General features: G+C 45.9%; 1 protein-coding gene across 2 annotated transcripts in view; it reads left to right on the top strand.

Moving 5' to 3' along the window:
• BRD7 (bromodomain containing 7) overlaps positions 1–27,239 on the top strand; it is a 361,283-nt gene that overhangs the window by 39,404 nt on the left and 294,640 nt on the right. For both annotated transcript variants that reach the window (XM_069215540.1, XM_069215541.1), the window contains 2 exons: positions 3,920–3,974; positions 11,006–11,150. In XM_069215540.1, the coding sequence (XP_069071641.1) occupies positions 3,920–3,974; positions 11,006–11,150 (200 nt within the window). The remainder of the gene's footprint in view (positions 1–3,919; positions 3,975–11,005; positions 11,151–27,239) is intronic.

The raw sequence follows: 27,239 nt of genomic DNA, 5'->3' as shown, positions 1-27,239 counted from the left end.
TTTGGTATGCAAATCTGGCTTCCTTGAGAGGTGAAGTGATGCCAACATGCCCATCGCACGACCCGGGCCCCTTTGGCACCTGGACAGGTGGGAAAATTATTAGTCAGCGAGGCATGTCCACCTTCAGGCCAGTTCCACCCCTAAGATGAGCTACCTGATTTAGACACGAAATTTGAAAGTCTGCTATCTTGGTGATGGCAGAACTAGGAACTCTGTGACAGGGTTATGCCATATAAGGGGCGTAGTGATCGCAAGGGTAAGTAGCCCATTTTCTACTCTTCCCTAACGCCCCCAAATTCAGTATTTAGGGGAGCCACTGTTTCCAGAAAATCAGATCCTACCAACTTGAAGGAAGAAGATGGACCCTTAAGAGTCGCAACAGCAAGAACAGAAGCCCAGCAGTTGGCTTTTCTCCCAGCCCCGCTGGCCTGCCTGCTGTCCTCAACAATTCTGCCAAAAACAACTTGTCCTGCAACTGCATATGCCTCCAAAGGCTTGGGAGAAGGACTACCAGCCTTCAACCAAGACCTAGAAACTCCTTGGAGTAGCAGAGGTGCTGCCCTGCATTTTGCAGGCTCCCCAGAAAAACTGCGGGGATTCCGGACCACTAGTACCAAACACCAGAAAGTACCAGTACCCCCTACCCTGAGTTGAAGTGCGCCATCGGTGCCAAAATGGTCCCGACCCGCCAGCGACAGAGCTCACCTTAGGTTTGCCAACTGTGGACTTCGCAACACCACCTGCAGCCTCTTTGTGCAGGCCCCACTCTATCTCGAGTAACCCGGTGACAAAAAACAGATGCTTGAGGACACCTCTGCACCTGGCCGAGTCGGCCTGAGGAGAAGAAAACCAAAGGTGTCCCTATGTCCCCAAGCATCGTAAGACCTGAGCCCCCTTGTTGGTTCAGCTGGACTGGTTCCCCAGTCCCAGCTTGGAGCATCTTTCTAACCCAGAGGTCTTCAAACTGGGGGGCGGGCCCCCCTGGGGGGCCTCAAGTGGTCCTAGGGGGATGCCAAAATCTGGCCAAAAGAAGCATTAGACAGATAACAGGCCTTTGTTTTAAGCAGAAGCATGTTATTGCATTTTTAAAAACGTAACAGCACTTAACTGCAATTTTTAAATAGGTATAGACATATTTAAACTTTGCTATCTTTATAAAATAATTGTGAAAAATTCTGTGGGGGGGGAGCCTAATGATTTAAATTTTTCAACTTGGGGGGAGACATTAAAAAGTTTGGAGACCACTGTTCTAGCTGGACCGGTCCGGTGTGTCATGGATCTCCTTACTGAGTCATGTATATTGTTTATTGACTGTATGCATGCAGCAGATGTCTAACACTCCTCTCTGATAAGCTTAAGGCTGCTGAAATACACTACCCCCTAAGAGAGCACCTTGGAATTGCTAGAGCAAGCCCATGTCGACTTAGAAGTGAATACCGGGAGTCTTTGCACAGTATACCTCATTTTGGTTCACTATATAAAGAACCAGCTTCCTGCAGTTAATTGTAGCATTCTGATGTTTAGTACCCATACCTTTTCTGTAGTTGCAGTGAGTAAAACCAAACCTGCTCAGCTGTGTGACTTGTCTATGCCAAGCTGTCAATAGTAGACCGTGGACTGATAAGTGAAACTAGGACTTTCAGTGCCTCGTGTTGATGTAGCTGTGCACACTTTTGTCTTGCACCACTTTCAATAAAGCTATACTCGGCCCCCTTGTTAGGTCTAATTTGAGTGCAATAGTGTACTATAGTTAATGTCACTACTCTTCAGGTATTAAACACAAGGTAGACTTCAGATTGGTAAACTCTCCGTCACTCCATGGCTGTTTGGTGAGTCATTGTACCTCACAGGGAATGCCTCCCTTGCAGTGCCTAAAGTGCATTGTTTTCAGCATTAAACAGGCACTTTTTGGTGAATACAGAGGTCATTTTGAAAAGAAGGCATTCATCTCCAAAATAAATACTTTCTGCATTATATGCATATGTGAAATATGATCCTAAATATAAGCGTTTAAATGCGTGATATGTTATGAGTCATTTTTAAATAAAATAGTGTTTTGGGTGGGAAAGAAAGGCTCCATAAAACTTCTTAAAATTAAAACTGTAGCTATCTTGCAGTTAAACACATTCCTCGATAAGTCATGTGATTATTATAACTATAATCAGGCTCCCTTTCACAAAGATGGCCTCATGGAAGCAATCTTTCCGCGGGACTCACTCATTCAATCAGTAAGACTAGTTCTCACGCATTTGTGCTTGAAACTTAGACGTGTATCAGGCATGCATTTGCTAATCTATTTGTGCCTAATATGACAAATGATTTCCTTTATAAAAATAAAAATCACAGCTATTAGTTCCGTCAGTCTTTGTTTCCTTCCGTAACTCTAATGACCCCACCCTATAACCTCACTCATATGTCACTGAGTGCCACTTGCACCAGTCACTGTAAGAGTGGCGGGCGAGTGTACAAACACCAGAACACGACAAGTTATGTAGCTCTTCATCTACAGTGTGCTGGTGATGACAGTAAAGGCATGTGCGATCTAGTTCCAAGACTTTGGTGTCTTTCCGATTTCCCAAGTATTTGTGCTGTTTCTGCACCAGAAATATGGGGCACCCCACATTTAATACTCCGTTATTGAAACTACCATGTGTACATTGGGTATATTTGATACAACTATTTATTTGTCAGGGAAAATAGCTTCAAAAATTAGATCTATGTAAGAAACCGATATTACTTTATTGTGTGTTGAACACGAGTCATGCCGTTCTTCAAATACAATTGTTTTTGTCAACAAAGAATATTTCTGCCTTTCTACCTCTTGAGAAAACACACAATCTTCCCATTTGAAAAAGCACAAAGTATTCCAGATAAAAAAAATGTGTTCTTAATAATTTCTTTCCAACTTTCCGCTAAACCTCATTCTGACAAATCTAAAAAATACAAATTAGTATAATTTCGACTTGGTCTCCATGTTTGCATGCCTACATGTATGTACACATAAAAGATAGTGTCCTTTCAGTTTTTTATTCGCACCTCCTAATTTAAAGTGATGTTTTGGCATCTGTCCGGAGCACACAATTACATACCCTTGACATCTGTGTTGGCATCCATGGTAGGTCTCTAATTATTTAGTGGTGTCTTAATTTGTATGCTTGACCACAGATCCTAGTTCTTGGAGGGTCATGCAGCGAAGTCGCTTTTTAGGTCTCTCTAAAAGACCTCTGTGCCCCACCCTCCCCTGTATGTTGTTTCCACCTCCGAACTCCACCGCCACCCAAACTCATCTGTTGCAACCCGTGGCCTGACAAACTAAGCTTTTTATTTTTTTATTTTTTTATTTATTTTGGTCCCTCTCTTCGCCATATTAATTGTTCCCATACTGTTCTGTTTTTAGCAGGGATCTGTTGTTCTCACTCATTGCTCCTTAGACTCCCATGTTATATTTTTTGTTTTTCTGGGGGCCTATTGTCTACAGTTTTCTGCCATACCTTCTTAATAATGTACTTGCACACATTTGTTATACATTTTTAATTTACTACTCCAACATTGGTTATCTTCTATCTTGTAACGGTAAATTGATAAGAAAAAAAACCTCAGTAGTGTCACGACTACTATCTAAAGTTGTAATATCTGGATTCGCCTATATATTGTGAATGTTTGTTGCACAGTCTCAAATATTTCATATATTCAAATGTGAATATTCCTTTGGTTCTCTATAATGTTACTGGGAGAAGGAGCAAAAAACGTCCCCTTTGAGTGATGCATACATGATGCAGTCAGCTCAGAAAGCTTCTTCCAAAGACTACCATATACCGGTTCCCTTTGAAATATTTGTAAAGTTCTCCAAAATGCCATGTTTTGATCCAAGTGGTGAACTTGTTCTGAAATGTTTTTTTCTGCTTTGCTGTCTTTGAAGAGGAACAAACCCCACTCCAAGAGGCCTTGAATCAGCTGATGAGACAACTGCAGAGGTTAGTGCCTTCTTCACTATTTCTTTAAGATGAGCCTTAATTTGACATTTCTCCAGAGTGTTGACTGAAATTCTAAAAATAAAAAATTGAATATTAGTCCCAGAGGTTGGCTCTCAGCCTTCTGAATTGCATGTACATTCATAGCTAAACTTGTTTTTAAGTTGAGCACCATTCTAAGGTAGTGTAAGACTATCTATTAGCATAACCTCCTTAATTTCCTTTTGGTGATGTTATCTTACATTCCACTGAAATTATTTTAAAGAAAGGAGTGGCCCAATTAACGCCTATGTTCTCCCTTAAGTTTTGTCCACTTCTGGTGTCAGGTTCTTATTTTCTTGCTTTCATTGCTACTCTTGTGAAAGACCATTATTTAGGAAACAGTATAGTGATCACTGATGATATTCTATTAGTAATTATAACAATTAGGAGACCAGTTTTGATGGTGATTTAGAATGCTTGCCTATTTTTATATATTTTATGTGCGTAGCTTGTTATAGCCTGGACCTGGTCCAGGCCATGTGTGCTTTATACATATATACATATCAACCTTACAGAGAAGAAGGAACATCTATTATAAGCTAGTTGCAAATTGCTTAAGCAAGTAATAAAAAGAAAACTATAAGGAGCAAAGTTACCTGATCAGATAGAAACCCCACAAATATTCACATATGGGCTTAATATTTACAGAATGCTAGGGCAAAGATTTGCAATATAAAAAGTGAAACTTTCTAAAATAAAGAGCAACATTTTATTAAATGAAGTGGTGCAATAATATAGGTTTGTGCAAAGAGAGAATATACTCCAAAGTTTTAAAGCCTTACATTAGGCTGAGAAGGGATGGAATGTATCATAGTAGGAGAAGAGAAGTGGGCAGCAAATCAAATTGGTGATTTTGAATCATGAAGAACAGATGGTATGGTTGGAACTGCCACAGTCTGGCTAATTGTCAGACAGATCAGTTGAAAAAGACAAGTTTGGAAGAGTTGTCCTTCTTGAATTTTATTGAAGGAATGTTAGTGTGGAGAGTGGAGGGAGAAGGTTCCAGTAGTAAGTAGTAGACCTTAGATCTTCAGAGAGACTGCTGGTCACTAGGGATTTTCAGCTATTTGGTCATATAATAAGGAGTGCCATTGTGTTAGATTTTGCAAGTAGCACAGGCCATTTTGGTAAGTTGACCTACCTTCAGTAAGAAGCTGATGAAGCCCTAGTGGAATGAGTGATGTATTAGAATAGTTTACTTTCAGTGACAATGCATGCCACTGAATGCTGAACAACCTTCAATGGTTGAGTTGTACTTTCTGTGTGCCTATGTGGAGAAAAATGCCTCTGTCATGTCTTGAGAGAACTAAGGACCTAAAGAATGTACTATGTTCTCGGAGGCTTGCTTGTGCATAATATTGATTAGGTAGTGGGGGCTGTAGGAGACTGGTGAGAGACGGTGGCATAGGGTGGGCAGGCCAGGGTGGTAGCCAGATAATCCTTGAGCTCTGCCTCTGCATTTTGTCATCCGTGAAAATATCCATGCCATCCGCAGCGTAATCAGCCTCATCAAAGTCAGGGAGGAATATTCTGGCAGAGGAATGAGCCCTGGCATTCAATTGAAACTGCAGGCGTTTGGGATGAAGTACTTGCTGTTATTGCCAGAGAAGCTCCGTATTACTGTCCAGAAAACATCAAACCTATTTGTAGACCTGGCGGCAGCCTGGGATTGGACGGAGGTGCATTCTGCCTCAGCAGGCTTGAAACACAAGGGGACTAGTGTTCGCCAGCCCTGAAGGTGCGAATGGTGGGATCTGTGGATCCCGTCACAGCACTGAGTCTGGGATCTAAGGATCCTGTTGCCACACTGAGTCCGGGGAGCAGTGAGAGATGACCCACGAACAGTCAGGAGGAGGAGAGCCAGTGCTCGCATTGGAAATTGCGAGCACCTTTTGACACACTTGGAGGCTCTGAGTCCGGACCCGGTGGCCTTGTCCAGTGATGCTGAATCCACCTCTTCCTACCTCTCATCACTGGCAGTGGGGGGGCATCTGGGACATTACACCACATATGGCAGACCACCTGCTTTGATATCCCCTGTTATTTATTAATTCTGATCTGTACCGCTGCCAGTGTTTCATTGTTTATCCACCTTTCCTTCCTCCTCTTCTGCTGCTGCCTTCTACATGAACCCCACTTGCCTCTACTACAAAACCTCACCATGCCACATGTATGCACTTGACATGTGACTCCCTCCACTTGTCTTCTGTTCATTCCATGCCTTTAGGAATGATCCCACAAGCACTTACATGGCCCACATAGCATCTGAACAATGGGATAATGTACGGCATTCTGATATCACAACCTTTTAGAACTGTCTCACCCTCATGAGAGGTTTCCTGAGTAGTTCTCCCAGTTTAGACAGAGAGCCATTTGCTCTCTGCCCCTCACAGTTTCTGGGTTTTACAAAAAGGAAAGGATTTTTTTGCTATAACCCTTCCAAGTAAGATACTCTGCTCCAACCTTAGTCACCCTCTTGATGTCACACAACAGTGTTAGATCATCTACAGACTGCAAAATATTGATATGGAATATGTTTAGCCTGCAAATAGCTTGCAATTAGTACTCTGTATTGTCCTACCAAAAATGCAGAAATACACATATAGCTTTCTCACAGAAAACTAATTTTACAATTCTGGAAGCTTTGCTTCTCCAGCGAAGGTGGAGAGGGCAGATTTTTTCTACTGTCTACTCTGCATATGCGAGGGGGGCGCTGAATTGTATCAAAGCAGGCCTGCCATTCAGGTATTAACCACTGTCCATTACAAAGAGCGCAGATATGTGCTGCTCTGTGGGCTCCTTGATGGATCCCTCCTGGTGCTCAGTTGCGTATATGCTCCAAATTCTTAGCAGACCTCCTTCTGGGCCTCGTTGTTCTCGCAACTCACACAGTGGGCGCGCCTGCCCACGGGGTTGAGACGTGATTACAACAGTGTACTGAACATAACACTTGATAGATCATTCTGTCCGTTACTGCAGACACCCACAGCTCGCAATGTTAGATCGCTTTCACAATGGGTGTATCACAAGGCCCTCCTAGACTTTGGGTGGCATCACAGCCCTGTTCCACAGCACAACTCTTTTTACTCACCTCCAGACGGGGCTCCGTGTGCGCCCAGACAGAATCCTGACTTCCTAAAGGTTGGGTCCCTTGGTAACAAGAGCAGACTATCCGGTTCACACTTTGTCTGACCACTATTCCCTGGGAATCCAGCTTACCTGGGGCAGCCACACTTACTGGGATCTGCTTGGCTGATGTGGCCTAAGATGCTGGAGGACACAACCTTCCAAGCTTCGCTTTGGACAGCGCTTACTGAATACTTGAACATAAATCTTCCAGGACAATTGAATCGAGGCTTTTAAGTTAATGCTCAGGGACCGTTTAATTGGGGCAGTGGTGGGTGCACAGAGCGAACTAAAATAAAAACTCACTGGGGTAGAAAACTTTCATTGCTCTCGAAAAGGAGCAAACTAAATGCTGCGCTTCCTGCTCCACCACCTAACACAAGCAGGCTCCCATCACGCCATACTTTTGGAACTGCTGTGCTGTGTAACACTCAAATCATACTTAGCACACACTCACGCTGATCAACCACCAGGCTCTCCACTGGCCTGGTTGATCAGGGAAGACCACATCCATTTCCTTATCACCACCATAAAGATGGACTTCGACACCTCACTTCTTACACATAACATTTACAAAGCCTTTACCGACTGCTGTCAAACACTCTGACTTGACCACCCCATTGACACCAGAGGTAGTTAACACATACTTGGCACTACTCCTGTTCCAGCTTGGTAGCACACAAGCATTAACTCTCCTTCCAAAGTGGCACCTGCCGAGCTTGGAGACCCTGGACAATCTCTCTCAAAACAAAATGGTCGATTACTTTCCTTTGAGACCCTTATCAATTCATATGGGATTCCCCAGCCACACTTTTTGCCTTCTAAATCGCTGACTGTCGCCCTCTGGCGCATAATGCAGATAGCAACAGATACACCATCCATGATTGATGTGATGCAATCCCTGCACACCATGGGCACGGGTGACATCTAGTACAGTGGATTGCTAAGACACTCACAGCCCACACCCTGACCCCCTTAAAGGCACTGTGCACCGGGTCGGAAACTGGTTTCTATAGGAAACTGAGTGTAACAACACCCGTTCACACCCCTCTGCATTTTCCAGAAACACCCAGCTAAAACTTAATCAGTTCTGTGTTCTTCATAGAGCCTACTTAACTACTGAGAAGTTCAATGAAGTTTTCCAATGCCTCATGCCCACGTTGCCGCTTACGGAGTGTCGATTTCCAACACATGCTATGGTCATGCCTGAAGGTTGCCAGTTTCTGGAATGCAGTTACAGAACACCTATGGACACTGGCAGACTACCACACTTCACATCAATGGGAGATTTGCTCCCTATGGCTCTTCCACACTTCAAAAACTAGAGAGCACTTACCTGTGTTCTTGACATAGCCATCATATTTGCAATTTGATTGACTACGTGTCTTTGGAAAGCAGCCTCCTCCCACACCCCCAATCTGTAGACCTGTGGCGGCGAGAAGTTGTGACCTCGACAGAGGCGGAGAGCATGCCACTTTGATGCAAGGAGACTTGCAATTGCCCTCTCTTGATGAACTAGGAAGTACTCATTGAAACTTTCTGTGCCCAAGTGAGCAATGCATCCTCGATGTAGCCCCCACCAAGGATTTCGCCCCTTGGAACAAATCACCACAAAATTCTAGAAGGGTAACAGTGAAAATAGCAATAACCGATAGTGACTCTAGGGGGAGTACAAACCAGATACTAAAAATGGAATGCAAATAAGGCACACCAGCCTAGGTAAGTAAAATGTGTAGAGGTGGGCTGGGGGTATTAGAAAACTACAGAGGTAAGTAACACAGTGCCCAACCAGCAAACGGTAATACAGGAGTAAATCACTGGATTTTCCCCAAACCACTCAAAAGGAGGAAAAGAAGAAAAATAAGACACCCAGAGAAGACTGCAAGAAAACCAGCGGTGGATTCCTGAAGAAAGAAGACCTCTGGAGAGAGGGGACCAAGTCCAAGAGTCACAGTGGAGTCCAGGAGGAGTAGGAGCTACTACCCACCCAGCTGTAGTTGTAGGAGTTGGTCGACGTTGATGAAGAACAGGTTGGCACTGCAGCCTTGGAGCCGGAGAGGAGTTCCGGATGGATGTAGATGATGTTTCAAGCTGGAAGGAAGATTGCAGATGGATGTCTGTGCAGGAATTCCATCAACAAGCCTTGGCAAAGGCAAACTCGCGGTTAGTGGAAAAGTGGTGCTTCTGGGGACCAGCACAGCCCAGGAGGACTCAACCCAGGAGGAGGAGTCACAGGGGACCCTCATCATCACAGAGAGTCCACAGGAGCAGAGGCAACCCCCACAGGAGGCCCACAGGACAGGGACACAGGAGTCGCAGAAGAAGCCTATGCAGCACTACAAAAGAGGATTCCACGCCTCCGGAGAACCATGCAGGAGGCTGGGATGTGCAGGAAGGAGTGCTGGGGGCTGGAGCTGTACTTCACCTGCAGATCCCTTGTAGGAGATGCGAAAAAGCCTTGGCAGCTGCAAGAGATGCGGTGCACGGGGGTACTGTCATGCGAGGGAAGGTAAGGGCTTACCTCCACCAGAGCTGGACAGCTGGCATAGAGGACCAAGAGGACCACTCTGGACCACCACCCGTGATGCAGGATCCACGCAGCTCAAGATGAGGGGAGATCCACACAGCCGGTCGTTGCTTGCTGTAGGTGCCTGCGGTTGCAGGGGAGTGGATCCTTCACTCCAAGGTAGACTCCTTCTTCTTCTTGTGCAGACTGGTGGTAGCAATGCTGGGGGTCCTCAAAGGAGCCCCCAGAGTGCATGGAATCATACAATACTTACAACAGGTAGTGGCCTATGTCCAGTACACACGTAAATGGCATCCCCACACTCACAAAGTCCAGGAAAATGGGTCTGGAGTTTGTGGAGGCACCTCTGCTAGTTCAGGGGTGCCCTCACACACCGGTACCTGCACCCTGCCCTCTGGGCTGAGAGGGCCTACCATAGAGGTGACTTACAGTGACCTGGTGTAGTGATCTGTAGTGAAAACGGTTGCATGCACCCGTTTCATGCAGCCTGCAATGGCAGGCCTGTAGAACAGTTAAAATGGGCTCCCTACATGTGGCAGAATAACTGCTGCAGCCCATAGGGATCCCCTGGAACCCCAGTGCCCTAGGTACCTAGGTACCATATACTAGGGACTTACATGGGGGGACCAGTATGCCAATTGTTGGAAGAAAAAGTTACCAGCAACCAAATTTGGAGGCGAGAGCACAATCACTGGGGTCCTGTTTAGCAGGATCCCAGTGAACACAGTCAAACACACAGACAAACAGACAAAAAGTAGGGGGAACCAAGCTAGAAAGAGGCTACTTTCCTACAACACCGTTCTCCTGACAGACAGCAGTGTTCACACAGCTGGTTGACGGCTACGACGAACGACATGAACTCCTGTACTACTACTGTACCTGTACTGCCATTTCCCGAACACGCTATCAACAAAAGAATTGCATGTAATTGTGCATCACTTTCCGCTATACTTTTTCAAAAATGTCAATAAAACCATGTTTGAAAGGAGACTGTTGAGAGATGGTGGCTTTAGGTAGTATGCTACAGATTTCCTCATTGTTGGGGGAAGAGCAGGTTTTAATGTTGTTCTTTACTTTCAATGGTCTTCAATTTGCTGATGAATTGCATACCTTAAATATAATCTCATGTATATAGTATGTTGGAAAATCATAATATGAAAAAGAATAAATCAATGCTGTATTAGAAAAGCATTACACTTGACTGCTCTTAAGTTTTTTATTCAATAAAGACGAAATTGCGGTGAATGCACAAATGTATTTAACGTTTTGAGTAGAGTCATGATGCACTTGTAGAGTCATTAACAAGACACTTAATGTAAGACCTATTTTATTTTGTCAGGAAAGACCCAAGCGCTTTTTTTTCATTTCCTGTGACGGACTTTATTGCACCTGGCTACTCCATGATCATTAAAAATCCCATGGATTTTAGTACAATTCGAGAGAAGATCAGGAACAATGAATACCAGTCCATTGAAGAATTGAAGGTATATGATGATTCTTCTTTGTAGTTTTCGACCAAACCTTTCAATGGGGGCAGTGGTCATGATTTTTAAATTCAACCAGAGCTTCAAAATGTTTTGTGGTTTGTTGGCATTATTATGAGTTGCAGCTAGTACACTTTAAAACATAGTTTGAAGCATTTGGAAGAGAGTAGATCTTTTACACTCATTGCTTTTCTTGTTGTGTCTGAAGGAATAAATTGGTATTTGTAGAAACACTTTGACTTATTTGTGATAAATATGCAGTGCCTTTTCTGACCTGCATTGCATGTCATAATGCTATCTGATGGGGGTAGTTTAAGCTTCATTATGGTGAATAGTTCTGCTTTCTCTGACTGTATGTGCAATTACAATCTCTCTATAATGTTCATTTCTACTTTAAAAAAAACATACTTAAGTTTACTTACATTGAATCATGTCACAGACTCTGCAGTAATTAAATTGTGTGTTAATTTGCTTTTATCTAGGTATTTAAGAACTAATCTGAACTTTCTTTAAGATTCACTTTTAGATCCAAAACAAGGGAACCTTGAGGAATAGTTTCCGTAGAACATTGCGTTAAGCCTAGCGACCTTCCAACTCGTGAGAGAATTAAGAATGACCTCTCTTTTTTCAGTGTGTTGAATAATCTCCTTGGGGAATCTTCTCACTACTGTTTAATCAGTGGCAAATCAGTTTTGGTCACAAACTGAGCTGATTTATAAAGCCAGGGGACTAACTCAAAACCTCCACAAAAAGTGTAAAGAGTTTGCAATGCCTCATGTGTATTTGGTTCATTTTGACTGTCTCCCCAAGCAGTGTCAATTGCTCGAGTTACTGACGCGCATGTCAAAAACTGGGACTCCAGCAGCTGGGCTTCACTTATTAACATGTGCAAGCTCCTCAACTTCCTACTCTCAAAGCAGTCCCCAACTGGGAGTATTTCTACAGCTGCCCACACTGACATCATATGAGCTGTGAAAACTCCACTTTCAGTTGTAGGTTTCAGTTGTAGGGAGTCTGACCAGTGGCAAAGCGGGGGCGCATAGATGGTGTAGCTGCTTTTTTATTTTTATTTTTTTTATTTTTTACATTTCAATGTAGCGCCCATGGCTAACAACTTGGGCGATGTCACTGATAACATTCATGTTACCATCAAAAGGCCACGTTCCTGACCTGCCTCCCCCACATAACCCATTTCCTTCTGGTTAAACCCTGCCACCCATCTGGCCAGCCTTTGCAGATGGGCCATTACAAGATACAATTCAAAGTCAGGGACACCCAGCACCACCCGTCTATAGTTGTGCGCTGCACCGTGCATACTGAGACTCGTTTACCGTCATCTCAGATTCAATCTGTTCAATACATATTCAGAGATGTAACCAAGACTGGGAAATCCAGATTGGAAGATTCACAAAAAAGTACAGAACCCTGGGGAGCATGATCATCTTTGCAAGGGCTACTCATGCCATTATAGAAAGCTTCAATATGCACCAGAATGCTATGCAACTTTTCGAGTAGTGTTCCATTGAGATTGCCCTGTCTTGTGTCTATTTCATGGTAGTATATTTTGATGCCTAGGTACTTAAACATTCGCTTGGCGAATACAGAAAAGACAGATGTCTTCTCACAGATTGTATAAAGGCCAGATACCACCCCAACTGCTTTAATATTTGAATTCACCATTCCACCCAGGAACTAACATCTCGAAGGAACAGAAGCATATCATCTGTATACAGTGATATGCTCTGTTCAGCGACATGTAGTCGGATACCTTTACCTTGTCCTTATTTCTTGATGATGCTTGCTAAAGGTTCTATGGCCAGTTCAAACAACATGGGAGATAGCAGACAGTTTAAAAACAAAAAGTGGCTGTTTGCTGCCTCTCCTGAAAGTAAACGTGTGGAAAAATGCCAAACATAAAAAACAAACATAAACTCTTGTTGGCTTATTGTAACTCAGCTATCAAGGCTGCCAAAACAGCTTTCTTTTCTGACAAAATTAGTATGCCAGGTAATTCCTCGAAACTGCTGTTTAAGACTATCAAAGATTTGACTTCCCCTCCCTCTTAGATCTGTGCTTCCACCTCCCAATCCTTCTGTGATTGGTTAGCACTTTTCTTTAAAAAAATAAGATCTTAGGCATTTACTCTACCTTTGATCTTAAGTTAGATGCTAATTATGTGCCCGTAGGCCCAACTAGACACAAATTGTTGGGGTTTCTGACTATTTCTCTCCATCAAAATAAAGAGCTGCTTCTGACCGGGATCCCTTCGAGACCCTTGCTCGGACAAGAACTTTCATCTGGCACCCGACTCTATTGCCGACTTTCTGCACAATACGTTTAGGAGTATTATTCAGTCTGGCGTCTTTCCTGCTCCCTTGAAAAGGCTACAGTCACTCCAATACTGAAAAAATCTAACTCTAATCTGGACAACTTGAAGAACTACCGCCCGATTTCCTGCTCCCTTTTCCAGCCAAAGTTTTGGATTTTTTTAAAAATCTGGAGCTGGTCAACTACATAAAAGCTCGTGGCTGCCTGGACCCCTTACAAAATCGTTTCAGGGCTGGTCACAATACTGAGACCTCATTGGTGGCAGTAACTTATAACATCCGCCACCATGTTGGCCAGGGGGGTGTGGCAATACTCCTAATGCTCAATTTGTCTGCAGCATTTGACACGATTTGGCCAGCTTGTATGATACAACGGCTGGAGGAGATAGGTGTCATGGATGTCACCCTTAGCCTGCTCTCGTCTTCCTTTTGGACAGGGTACAGGTGGTCAGCTATGGTCACTTTGAAGCGGATGCCTTTATTCTACCTTGCGGCTCTACTTTGAGCCCAACTATCTTTAACATAAATGTGGTTCCTTTGGTGGCTGTGGTGCAGTGTTTTTTGCTTTGAGGTCCAGTCATATGCCGACCACACCCAAATCATTGTTTCAGTTTCTAACAGTGTGACCGAGGTTGCTGAATCTTTTAGGCACTGTATGTCCAGTATTGAGACGTGGATCAATAACAATTCATTAAAACTAAATGCTGCCAAGACAAAAGTCTTGGTTTTTAGTGCCAAAGATTCTCTCAGGTCCAAAATTGTTGGCCTGAGGAGTGTGGGTCTCTACCTACTCCTGTGAAATCTGCTAATAACTTGGGTATTCTGCTGGGTAACTTCTTGAGTTTGGACATTCAGGCTAACCATATGGCTGGCATCTGTTTTCTTATTATCAAAACTTTGTTGACGTTTTTTTTCCTTTTATTCCTTTAGAGTCGCACCAGACGGTTGTCATTGCGCTCATTACTTCTCATTTGGTTTTTGCAACTCTTTACGACAGTCGGCGTTTAATGTACACTGCCCTGTGCCCTCGACATCCCCCGAAGAGTGCAGGATCTGCCAAATTGTCCCTGGAGGCCCAGAATGACCGATCTTTGGCCACTGCTTGCCTGACTAAGCCCCCACGCTGCGTTATTCACACTGCCACTGGAGTCCACCAGGCATTGGCTGAGCCATTACGGGGAACTTGACCACAACTGCGGTGCCATGTGTGCTGCTGCCCCGGGGCCCATCCCTAAGTGGGCCCAGCTGAGGCACCTCACATTGGTGCCGCCCTGGACCTCTGCTTGACTTTGATGGCCTGCGGCTCAGGAGTTCACCCCCGCATAACACTGCGCTGGTGCTAAGACAGGTTGCACTGCCTAAGCGGCCATACATGCTGCATCACTGCATCAACTTACACTGCTCCCCAGCCTCCCAGCACTTCTGCTCACCTCCGGTCCTGCGCGACACTGAGGCAACACTATATCGCCGATGGGAATTCACATCGTAAGCTTCCTGCTATACACCGTGGGCTCCGGGGAAACTCCCAGCTTCCACCCTCCCACGGACGTCGCATTACCCATCACCGCCACTCCAGGCCTTCCTGAGCGCTGCGGGGGCTGTGGTGAGGCTTGGATGGCTGCTGGACATTTGGTGTCACCCTCCCCCTGATGCCACACATTGCTGTGCCGAGCCGTGGCTATAGCAAAGTTTATCTTCGCTGGCCTCATGGTGTTTAGATGCTTTTTCCATGTACTCAGCCTTTCGAGAGGGAAGGCCAAGCACACAGTCTACAATATCCTGTTGAGGCTCTCTGAGAGGTCTCTCCCATCCCTCCTTCACAAGACAAAGTGGTCCCCTCACAGAATGCCCAACAAAAGTTCAAAGGGGGAAACCTACTCCCTTCTGTGGCACATCCCTGCAGGCGCAAAGCAGGCATGGAAGTGAGAGATCCCATCTCCTTCTGAGTTTTTCAGGCAGTCCACCAATCATACCTTTTTAATGTCTTGTTGAATCTTACGATAAGGCAATTGGTTTGTGGGTGGTATGGGGTAGTGAACTTGTAGGTCACCCCACATTCAGCCCACGTGTTTCAGGTAGCCAGACATGAAGTTTGTACCTCTGTCTTGACACCACTTCCTTTGTAAAGCCCACTCTGGTAAGGATATCAATGAGGGTCCTAGCTACTGCAGGGGCAGTAGTAGTAGTGCTCAGCGTAATTGCCTCAGGATACCTGTTTGCATGATCCACTACAACCAGTATAAATCGTTTTCTGGATGCTGTTGGAAGATGTATGGGACCAACAATGTCTAACACTATCCTCTCAAAGGGAACCCCAACCACTGGAAGTGGAATTAAGGGGGCCTTTGGGTGGCCACTTGTCTTGCACTGGCTTGACAGGTGGCACAGGAGTTAAAAAAAAAAAAAACTCGTTCACCTTCTGGGACATGTCTGGCCACTAGAAGTGTTTCACTAACCTACTCCAAGTTTTAGCTTGGCCAAGATGCCTAGCTAGGAGGAAGTCATTGGCCAGTGTGAGGAGAAATTCTCTAAACTCCTGAGGCACTACCACGTTTCTAGTGGCAACGGGTTTGGGGTCTCTGGCCCCAGTGAAAAGTAGTCCTTTCTCTTAATAGGCCCTGTGGGTGCCACTGACATCTCCCTGTTCCTGATTAGCAGCTTGCTGTCTCAGGCCTTCAGGAGTGGAACAGGTCCTCTGCCCCAGCACAGATCTTCCTTAGAGGGTCCCCCTGAGCCCAGGAGTTCTGCCATGTAATGCCCAAGTTTCTGAGGCTCATGTCCCTCCTGGGTTGACAGGTCTTCTCCCTGAGGAGAGGGGACATGCTCTGGTATCGGTTTAGAAGCCAGTTTCCTAGACTTCTTACCCTTTCTCTTGGTAGGTTGCGCCATTATTCGGGACTGCAAATCTACTTTTTCATCCTGGGCTCTTGTTTGTACATATGCCCATTCAGGTATACCCGGCATAGCTGCTTGGGTCTTTCTTTCAACCTCCGCCCATGCCGAGGACTCCAAATGACTGCCTAGCAGACATTGTACAGGGATTTCAGGAGATACCACCACCTTCCTTTGGCCAGTAACCCCTACCCAATCTAAGGATTCTATCTCCATGGGATGTACCTTAGCCTGATTATCAGCGTTGAGGACTATGTATGTGTCACCAGTCATGTATTGGTCTGAGGACACCAGTTGCTTAGTCACCGTGGTGACACTGGCACCAGTGTCTCTCAGGGCTTCAACTCTAACCCCATGGATATATGGCTGTTGTCAGTATCTCTCCAGATTACCAGGCAAGACAGCCAGGGCAGCTATATCCACCACGCCCTCTGAAATGAGTGTTCCCTCAGTGGGTTCACTGACATGGTCAGGACCCACCTGAAATCCCATCTGAAGACTTACCATTGCATTTACTGCAGGTGCCATAGAGGCATTCTTTTTGTGGGGACAGGCAGGGTCTCCAGATCGGTGTCCAAGGTCCTTGCAGTCCTGATACAAGCCGTTTTGGAATCCCGGTTTTTACCTTTGTACCAATCCTTGGATTAGCAAGTGTCTCGGGGTCCACCCTCCTGAGAAGAGTTTTAGGAGCCTTTAAAAGACTATGGGGGTCATTACGACCCTGGCGGAAGGCAGAGAACCGGCGGTAAGACCGCCAACAGGCTGGCGGTCTTACCTTGTGGAATTATGACCATGGCGGTTACCGCCATGGTCATCCGCCGGTTCTCCGTTCCGCCTGCCGGGCTAGAGACCTGGGTCTCCAGCCCGGCAGCCGTCACTATACCGCCGGCGGTATTTGGACCCGGCTTACCGCTGTGGATTTCCAGCGGTTTGAACCGCCATGAAATCCATGGCAGTAAGCACTATCAGTGCCAGGGAATTCCTTCCCTGGCACTGATAGGGGTCTCCCTCACCCCCACCCCGACTCCCTCCCCTACACCCTCCACCACCCCTGCCACCCCCCAAAGGTGGCAGGGCCCCCCTCCTCACCCCCCAACATCACATAACTCACACACACCTGACACGCATGCAGGCACCACCAACACACACACACACACACGCACACACCCCGACATACATGCAAACATCCACACACACAGTCAGACATGCACACCCACTTTCAAACATGCACGCACACATCCATACAGACATACCCACAGACATACACGCACTCATTCCCAAACACGCATCACCCCCACAAGCATACACGCACTCACACACCCCCTCTGCATACTCAGACGCACACCCCCATGCACGCACACAAGACCCCCCCACCCTTCTCCCCTAACGGACGATCGACTTACCTGGTCCGTCGATCCTCCGGGAGGGGATGGGAGCCATGGGGGCAGCTCCGCCGACACCACACTGCCAACAGAACACCGCCACGGGGAATCACAGGATGTGATTCGCTGGGCGGTGTTCTGTTGGCGTGGCGGTGGAGGTGGAGCAACCTCCACTTCCCCGCCTCCAGCCAGTATGACTGTTGGCGGCTCTCCGTCCGTAAAGGGACGGAGAGCTGCCAACGGTCATAATAGGCCGAGCGGCAAACCGCCTGCACTGGCGGTCTTCCGCACAGCGGTCCCTCGGCGGTCTTGAAAAAAGACCGCCGAGGTCAAAATGACCCTCTATGTTCTTATACGTGTAAACGGTCTAGGGGTTCCCCAGTGATTGGACAGGACATAGGCCATAGGCTTAACACAGAGGATTGCAAGACATCTACAAATACACACAATAATCAATAAATGAGAATCGCGACGCAAGGTGGTGATCCACACCAATTGATAAAAATAGCAAGTATCTTTATATATGTTTAGGCATCAGAGGAAAAATTGTTCAGGAAAGTACGTTATCACTTTCACTTTAAAAAGTGGACACAGTGCAGTTTCTGAGTTCTGTATTGTCATCCTATGGGAGTTAAAATAAGTTCTGCAATTGGGTAGAGTACAACGACTTACAGGACCAATCTCCAGGAGTTAAGGTGAGTAGTGAGCAAGGTCCAAGGCAACTCCCACTGTACACCCTCAGCGGCATGGGGCGGGCAGGCGCAGAGTGAAAAACAACGTTGAATGCCCAATGCATTCCCACGGGGATAGGTCCCTGTGAAAAGAGGCTGCAGGTTCTGGCAAGGAGGCCACCCTGACTGAACCAGCAGTGGGGCTCAGGCCCTCACAACGCTTGCGCACAGGTAGGCACCTTTGGTCCTGTTCTCCACTGCTTATTGGCGACGGTTGCAGAGGTGTCCTTAGGTGTCCAGTTTTCTTGACCAGAGCATTATTAAAGGCAGGCAGTCCTCCCAGGTTTCTGGATTCACAGCTGCAGGAAGAGTTGACTTTGGTGCAGATTTTTGGCAAGGGATGCAGACAGGCCTGCAGGGTTGGTACTGGGTCAGCAACTTCTTTTCTCCTCTTCTGCTTTCACACCTCTTCTGTGTCCTTAGACTTCTTAGGTCATCCAGATCTGCTTCTCTGGTACCAGGAACTCCCCTACGTATTGAATTTAGGGGCATGTAGGTTAGTAGCAAACAGGCTACTGACCCTTGGGGTCACTATGCCCCCTACATGACCACTTCCTGTGGCATGTGCCATCTCAAAGATGCTCCCTCCGAAAAATTGTCCATCTCGCAGTAGCCCACCTTAGGGGTGGTACTAACTTGGAGGTGGCACGCCTACCTGACTTGCTAATTTTCCCACCTGGCCAGGATCCAAATGGGCTCTGGTTGGGCTGTGGCTTCCTCTCCTATGAGGAGATCCAGATTTGCATTTCAAAGGCAGCAGCCCTTTGAGGCTTGCCACCTTAGGAGGCTAATCAGAAGGTCATCCTGTAGGAGGGGTTTCTGGGTGCACCTCAAAGGTGCACTCTGAGTACATGTATTGGTAAATCCAACACTGGCATCCATGTGTGTTTACCAATACAAGATGTTTGGTACCAAACATCCCTATCTTCATTGAAGCAGTCATTTAGCTTGGGAACTCATATTGAACAGTGTCCAGGACATGCATTTAAAATGGCTTCCCTGGTTACTTACTATGTCTGAGAATTGACAGAGACTTAGCAGGGAAATATTTGCTCGTGCAGATATATCCTCACATGTAATATAATGCACCCTTCCTTAGGGCTGTAAGGCCTGCTATCCCTCCATAACTATTGGCAGAACATAGTATCCTGCCTCTCGACCTGCACGGAATGCACCATAGCCCCAACATTGGAGGTGTGCATCCTTCAGCTTTATCACAGGACTAAGAGAAACAGAACCTCGTCCTGCTTCTTAGACCTGGGCCTTTTGACAGCCAAATGCTTTATCACTAAACAGTGGAAAGCACATGACCCCCGCCCACCATACAGCCTGGGTATCCTTCTTGACAATGTTGGCTATGGCAGAGATTGTAGCCCTGCGCAAGTAGCACAGTTTGAGCCTCCGTAAATACCCTCTGGTGGCTGGCTGGGACGCCATTCTGTCAGACTTCCAGGAGCATCCTCACGGCATTGTGGACCCACCTCGACGGGAGTAGGTCGATCGGAGAGTAGATCGTCATCACGCCCTGAACTTCCAATCCCCCCCCTAACTGCCTTTTTACCAAATCCATCCCCTATCCACACACTCTAACCAGCAGTGCACCACTTTCCTATTGTACACATGCATTTTAGAAGTTCCACACTCGGGTCTATGAGCATTTGAGCCATTGGTACTAAATGACAGATGAAAGGGGAGGAGGGACGGATGTGTGGCTGAGCTCGGCATGTTTGTTTCTGGTTCGAGTTGGACGTACGTTCCTAACTGACTATACTTTGCTTAACATACTTTGCAATATACAGTGACATTTGTTGCTGATATCTACCAATTGAACTGTCATCATTTAAGCTTGCATTCAGTTGCAATTGGTACACCGATCGTTTCTCTTGCAGTGTAAACTACTCTATACATGTGTTATAATCTGGCTGATGTACCACAGTCTCGTAGCATTCTGAACTATGCCACTGTATTTCAGTTTATTGCTGCCAATGGTGTATTTGTTCTAACTAAAAAGCAGTAGGGATTTACAAAAATAAATAAAAAGTACTATCCAGTTATCCCAACCAGGACCTAGATTCATATGATGCATCACAGCATGCATGTATCTCCAATGAAGTATATCAAAGGCTTTGCGCAAGTCCCAGAGAAGACTGCATCCTTTGAGAATCTTGCTAATGGAATTTTGACCAGTATTAAAAAGAAATATGTCTAATGTTAAGTACAGTATTCTGTTCAGGAACAAAACCATTCTGTTCTTCATGGATCAGGTTCTGCCTGTTTCCAGCTGTTTGGGAACTTTCCACGGAGGATGATAATGGGGTGAGGTTGACACTACTCAGTGTGCTACCCAGGTTGTACATGTGGTGTGGGCATGGGTCTGTAGGTGGTCCTGAGTGGATGGTCTGGGTGGTTCTGGTGGTGTCGCCTGTGATGAGGGTGAACACGAACAACATCACCAGGACCAGCTTCACCGCCTTCATGTCCAACGTGGCCAATTAAATGCAAGAGAACTGCCTCAAACTCAACACTGACAAAAGCGAGCTCCTGATCTTCGGAAATAAGAACTCCCCCTGGTATTCCTCCTTGCCCTTTACATTCCACATAAGGATGATGTAGTTATGTACTGAAGGAGCCATTGTGGAACAGAATATGACACAATAGCTGGGCACCTGCTGTGGGCCCATAATAGGAAGTTCTCTCCCGTTCAGGCCTTATCCTTTGTACATCTGTCCATCTATGATTACATGCACCTGGATGAATACCATAGATGTGATGCCCAACAAACATGTAAGAACAGCCACACCAACTCCCACTACTCAGGACATCTTGACGACGGTCAGATGTCCACAGCTCCCAAAAAAAAAATTGATTGCGGACCATGCTCAATCATTCCTGATTAGTTGAGGAGCTTGAGAAGGGGGCATGGCCCTATCACCGGCTGCTCTAGGCTCCTTTGCCTCCATATGCGCCATTCCTTATTCATTTCTTTTCATCCAGCTCTAATGGTCCCAGAGGTGGCGACTGAAGATTCAATGATGGAAACCAAAGGCCCTCAAAGCTTCAACAGAGACACAGCTTAGGGAGCTCTGTACTGTCATGAGCCAGCAGTTCACTGTGTTCTTTAGTATCATAAGTCATCAGCTCGGCCAATGGCTGCATCCTACACAGGCCATGTCTGAGTTCAAGTTCCCTCCTATCGAACTCAATACTTGCTCACTCAACTCCTGTGGCTGTGAACCATGGATCAGGCTCACCGCCTATATGGCCCCTACCCTATCCTGATCCACCTCTCATTTGGAGGGAGGTTTCCACCTTTGGAATTGTCTCTGCAGTGCCTTTTCTAGCAGGATTGTTGGCACAAGCCTGCAATATCAGAGCCATTCATATGTCTCCTGAGCCAGTCTCACACATTTGAGGGATCATCAAAGACTTGCGAGCAGTCATCTCTAATGATTTTCAGCCGGCTGGAACCAAAAGCAGATTTTCAAGACCCATTTCTGTGACCATCCATTTAGTTTCTATGTACGAGGCCCTTCTGCGTTGTGCTGCTAAAGTGTAGTTAAGAACAAGCATTGGCAAAGCCAATAGGTTTGCCTGTGCAAGAGCTACTAGCTTTGCCAATGTGTTATAGCCACGTTGTACATCAGCTTGGCTGCTGTTAAGCATGGTTAAAAGTTAGTGTGGTAGAGGAGTGTGGCGTGGAGTGTTGTAGAGTGGAATGGTGAAGAGTGGAGTGGCAGAGAGTGTTGTCTATTGGAGTGGCATAATGTGGAGTCACATAGAGTGCCATACACTGGTGTGGCATAGAGTAGAGTGGACTGAGAGTGTTGCAGAGTATAGTGGTGTAGAGTGCAGTGGCATACAATGAAGAGTTGTAGAATGCAGTGGTGTAGATTAGAGTGCCGAAGAGTGGAGTGGCACGGAGTGGAGTGATGCAGAGAGGAGCAGAGAGAGTTGAGTGGTGTAAAGTGCAGTGTCATAGAGTGGTGCAGAGTAGAGTAGTATAGGGTGGTGCAGAGTAGAGTATAGCAGCATAGTGTGGAGTAGCATAGAGTGGAGCAGTGCAGAATAGAGTGGCGTAGAGTTCAGTGGGGGATGGTGGAGTAGTGCAGAGTAGAGTGACAGAGTGCAGTGCTGCAGAGTAGAGTGTCAGAACGCAGTGGTGTTGAGAGCAGTGTCAATGAGTACAGTGATATGGAGTAAAGTGACCTAGAGTGCAATTGAGTACAGTGCAGTGGTTAAGAGTAGAATGGTGTAGAGAGCAGTGACAGTGTGGACTGGCATGAAGTAGAGTGGTATAGAGTTTTGTGGCGCAGAGTAGATTGATTCAGAGTGGAGTGGTAGAGGGCAGTTGCCTGGAGAGACATAGAGTGTAATGGTGCAGAGTAAAGTGGTAGTGCAGTGGCATAGAGTGCAGTGTTGCAGAGTGGTGTAGAGTACAATGATGCAAAGTGGAGTTGTGCAGAGTAGATTGGTGTGGTGTAGAGTGCAGTGGCGAAGAGAGCATTGGTCTAGAGTAGAGTGACAGAGTGCATTGGCATAGAATAAAGTGGTACAGGGTAGAGCAGAGAGGCATAGAGTGAAGTGATGTAAAGTGGAGTGATGCAGTGGAGTGGTATAGAATAGAATAGAGTGGAGTGGTGTAGAGTGGAGTATTTACGGTGTGGTAGCACACTTACATAAACAACACATTTGCAATTGAAATGGCCATTAAATTTGCACAGACATGCAGTTGTACTAATAAAACTATACAGTGCACAAACGAAAATGTGTGGAAATTGCATCACCTAATGTAATGATTTGTTTTGATCATAATAAAGTATTTGTTTCCAACACACTTCAGAAATAACAAAAAATGCGCTTCATTGTTTTCCTAACTGATATATTCTGAAATACTTACACAATTCATTTAAATGTTTTTGGGTGAGAAAAAAACTCTTTCCTTCCCCCAGTATCGTGCAATATTGTCACATAAATCATCTCACTTTGAAGTCAGAAAATGAGAAGTAAACAAGCGCCCTCGGAAGGCAGCACCTGACATTTGACTTTGAATGCACAGCAAATGTGACGAGAAAAGAACAATATTTACTGGCGTGTTTCCAGAGCACTCAGAAGGATCCTGTAAATAAGGTTTGGGCAAGGGAATGTATGAACTCAAGCTGGACAGCATAATAAAGCCAGCAAATAGAAAGCAAGAAAAATGTGGGTTACAAACCACAAAGCCAATGGCAAGCAATGGGCAGAATGCATTCGTAGGTCAGCTCTCTGAATGTCCCAAGATGTCTTTAGCAAACGTCTGCTAGACTGTGACCTAAAAAGGGCTATGGGGCTGTTTTCCACCTGCAGTTAATTCAGAGCACTCATCTTTTGCAAGATTGCCCCTTGGTCTCTGTTATTCAGCAGACAAGCCACAACTGCTCTTGATGTAGCTCCCAGCGACAGAGGACTTGCTTGCCCTCTGTGTGCTCCTTTCAGGGGAAAGAACGGAGAGAGGCCCTGTAGGGCCGCTGTGTCCAGAAACCGTTTTTCATTGTAGGACATCGTATCGTCCACCTCAGATCCCTCCGGGAGGTCTATCACTCTTATGTTGTTTTGTCTATTGCGGCCTTCAGGGTCCTTCTCTCTTTAATCTAACTGGTTAACCTTTTCAGTGAGAACAGTCATTTGTATCTTCAGCCGATCTGCCAATGGGCAATTGTTTTCGGGAGTTGTCTCGTACTTCTTCACTTTGTCTCTTAATTTGTTGTTATCGTAGCTCAGGATAGTTAAAACAATTGCTACTCCCTTCAATTGCTTTTTTTCTGTTAGTTTTCTTTGAGGTATTAATAACTGCCAATATGCATTCGAGTTTAGCGTCTGAGGCGGCGACATGCTCTCGGGTCTCTCCGCTTCAAATTGTGACTTTTCAGTGCCTGGGAGGGTACTGTCAGACCCTGACTATTGGCTGCTTGAAGAGTCCTTCACTGACTTGGTTCAACCCATCTCAGGGATACTGTTGAGGGTCTGCCATGGTTTGTTTCCAAAACTGGTATATGTCACACAGTCCAGCACATTGGTGAGACGACAACCTTACTCCACTCTCCTTGAGGTGGCACCCTTAGTAACTGGGTCACACAGGCTATGTCATCTGGTCGCAAAAAGCTGGTAAGACCATGAGCTTAGGAGTCCCACACTCATTCTTCCCACACAATGCTGCCTCCACAGCTCACAATACTCATACTTGGTGCCATCCAAGTTGTCACTCCAGCACAAACATCCTTCCCTTGACACCGCTCGGTATCACTCTCTAGCTTCTTACATTTTACAGCCCCAGCCCAAGAGTGTGCGTGTAGCTGCTCCAAGTCAACCTGGTCCCACACCCGTTGCCACACAATTGGCCACAAACACCTCCATGTCTATCCTCTTAGTGCTTCTGCCTCTGAGGTGAGTCTCAAGGGCTGCACTGTGGCCACCTCCTCCAGATCTTCCATCGAAGTCCACCGTGTACAGTATCAGCAGGGGGCCGCCCTCTAAATTCGTGCCTCTCTATGGTGCAGGAAAAGCTCACAAACCTGGATTTCGTTCCTCTCCCTATTGATGGCACTGGAATGGGTCACAGAAGTTAATCTTGGGTCGCACCACAAACCGGATGGCAAGGGATGTACTTGGGTCGACAGCAGCTCTCTAAATTGCAGCAGTCTTCTTTTAATCTCCATTTACGGTACAGCCACGTCCCCCTTTTTTAAAACATATATTTGATTCAAACATTAAGTGATATGCCAGCAGTAAATCAACTGTCCTGTTTGCATAACATGGCATTCAACATCTTTTCTAGGAGCAATCATCTAAAGGAAAATACATCAAACACAGTCCTTTGCACCTAACTGTTTGAAACAGACTAGCCAGGACTGCTCTTTTCTCTGCAGTATTTTAGTTATTTTTATATGGTGCTGAATGTTGCTCTTCTCCCATTTCTAAGCAATTTAAATAACAGTTGTTAATATTACCACATTTATGGAGCACCTTTCTGAGATGGAAGGCTGATGCTGCCTTGTTTTGATTCCAAAGCCATGACTTAAAACACTGCAAAGGCAGATGCGCACGTACAGTATCAAGATTTAATTACAAAAACATACGCTGCAACCAAATGCTTTTTATATCAAATGAACTGGGACCTGAGAGCTTAGCAAGTTGCAATCTGTTCTCTAGATTGGTGGACATTTATATTGTGCAACATATAGAAAATTGTGAATGCCATTTGTTGATGGTGAGTGCTGTTGAGTATTTTGAAGGGTGGTGCTAGTTTTAATGAGCTATGTGTATTTAATGTAGGCCTAATGCCTTAACCACATTATTCTATAATTACTTCTAAGAAGTGTTAGTTATTCAACTTGCAAACTTGACAGTCGTCATTTTGTATACTCTGGAAAGGTTGAGAAATTTCTGCAGAGTCCCCCAACAGAAAACCTGTGCTCGCTGAAAACTACAGACCTGCATCCATAATTAATGTGGCTTGTCAACTTTACACAGAGATTGCAGTGTTGAGGTTGAAGCCCGTTTTACAAACCTTAAACATGTCTCACAAACTACTAGACTGTCTGACTGTAGTGTAGAGTTGCACTTGAAATCAGAAAAGGCCTTTAACACAATCTTGTTGGCTGTTTAGTCTCTACTTTTGCTATTTGCTTTTCGGAAAAACTGAAATAGTGGCTATCCAATGCAAATTGGACTCTGCAAGGTAGTTTACTAAGAAGATGATGTGTTGTTTTTTCCACAGGGGCCCACAAATTTGTCCTTTACATGTTTGTAGGAAGCTGGCCTGGTGTGTGGTGGACACCTATGGTGTTTGCACTTTATTCCAGGTCCAGGCGAACCTTATTAGTTAGTGAGACAGTTTCGAGTGGTAGCTGTGGTGAGAAGCCATACCATATACTAAAATAGTGGAATGCAAAGTTAGGTTCCTCACCCAAGGATGTGGACTAGGTAGGAAGGAGCTGGGAGAACTAGGGACGCCCAAAGGTGAGTACCTAGATGACCCTCAGCGACCAGGAGAGCAGAGGTAGGTTACCTGGTCTTCCCAAAGACTAACAAGGGGACTTGGAAAAGGAAGTTTGCAAGAAAAGGACCAGCTCTGTGGAACTCAACAGTGGATTCCGGATGAAGAGGACCTGCAAAAGAAGGTGTCAGAGTCCAGTCCACTCAGGAATGTCCAGGTGAGGCAGGAGGCACTGGCTACCCTTCTCTGGGTGAATATCTGGGTCGACGGTGGAAGATGAAGATCATCTGTGGAGCCCAGGAGCTGCAGAGAGGTACCTGGAGTCGTGAAGATGTCCTGTGCAGGTCACCGGGATGCAGATGGGTCAGTAGTCAGGAGGACCACCAACAAGCCTGGCAAGTGCAAATTTGGACAGCAGAGGATTTGCAGAGCAGAAGAGGGCCATTAAGATGCAAGGGACTCGACCCTTGGAGGGGAGTCCGGGCTGACCCTCAACAGTCACAAGAGCCTGCAGAAGCAGTTGTAACCCCCATAGGCAACCCACTGGCAGCCGACACAGTAAGTTGCAGTGAGACCCAGTCAGCACACCTAGATAGGAGTCCCACATCACTGGAGAAGCAGAGGGGAGACTGACCTTGCAAGGATGAAGATGACTCCTTAACTCCAAGGGAGATTCCTTCTTGCTTCTTTGGTGCAGCTCAAGTCTTGCCGACCCAAGAGGATGCACATCTGTGGAAATGAGCTGGAGAAAACTTTTTGCAAAGCGAGGTCTTCTCGGGATTTGC

The sequence above is a fragment of the Pleurodeles waltl genome, chromosome 12 (assembly GCF_031143425.1).
Source record: "Pleurodeles waltl isolate 20211129_DDA chromosome 12, aPleWal1.hap1.20221129, whole genome shotgun sequence".
Lineage (NCBI taxonomy): Eukaryota > Metazoa > Chordata > Amphibia > Caudata > Salamandridae > Pleurodeles > Pleurodeles waltl.
Note: the sequence above shows the minus strand (reverse complement) of the source record. Positions and strands in the feature narration are given on the sequence as shown.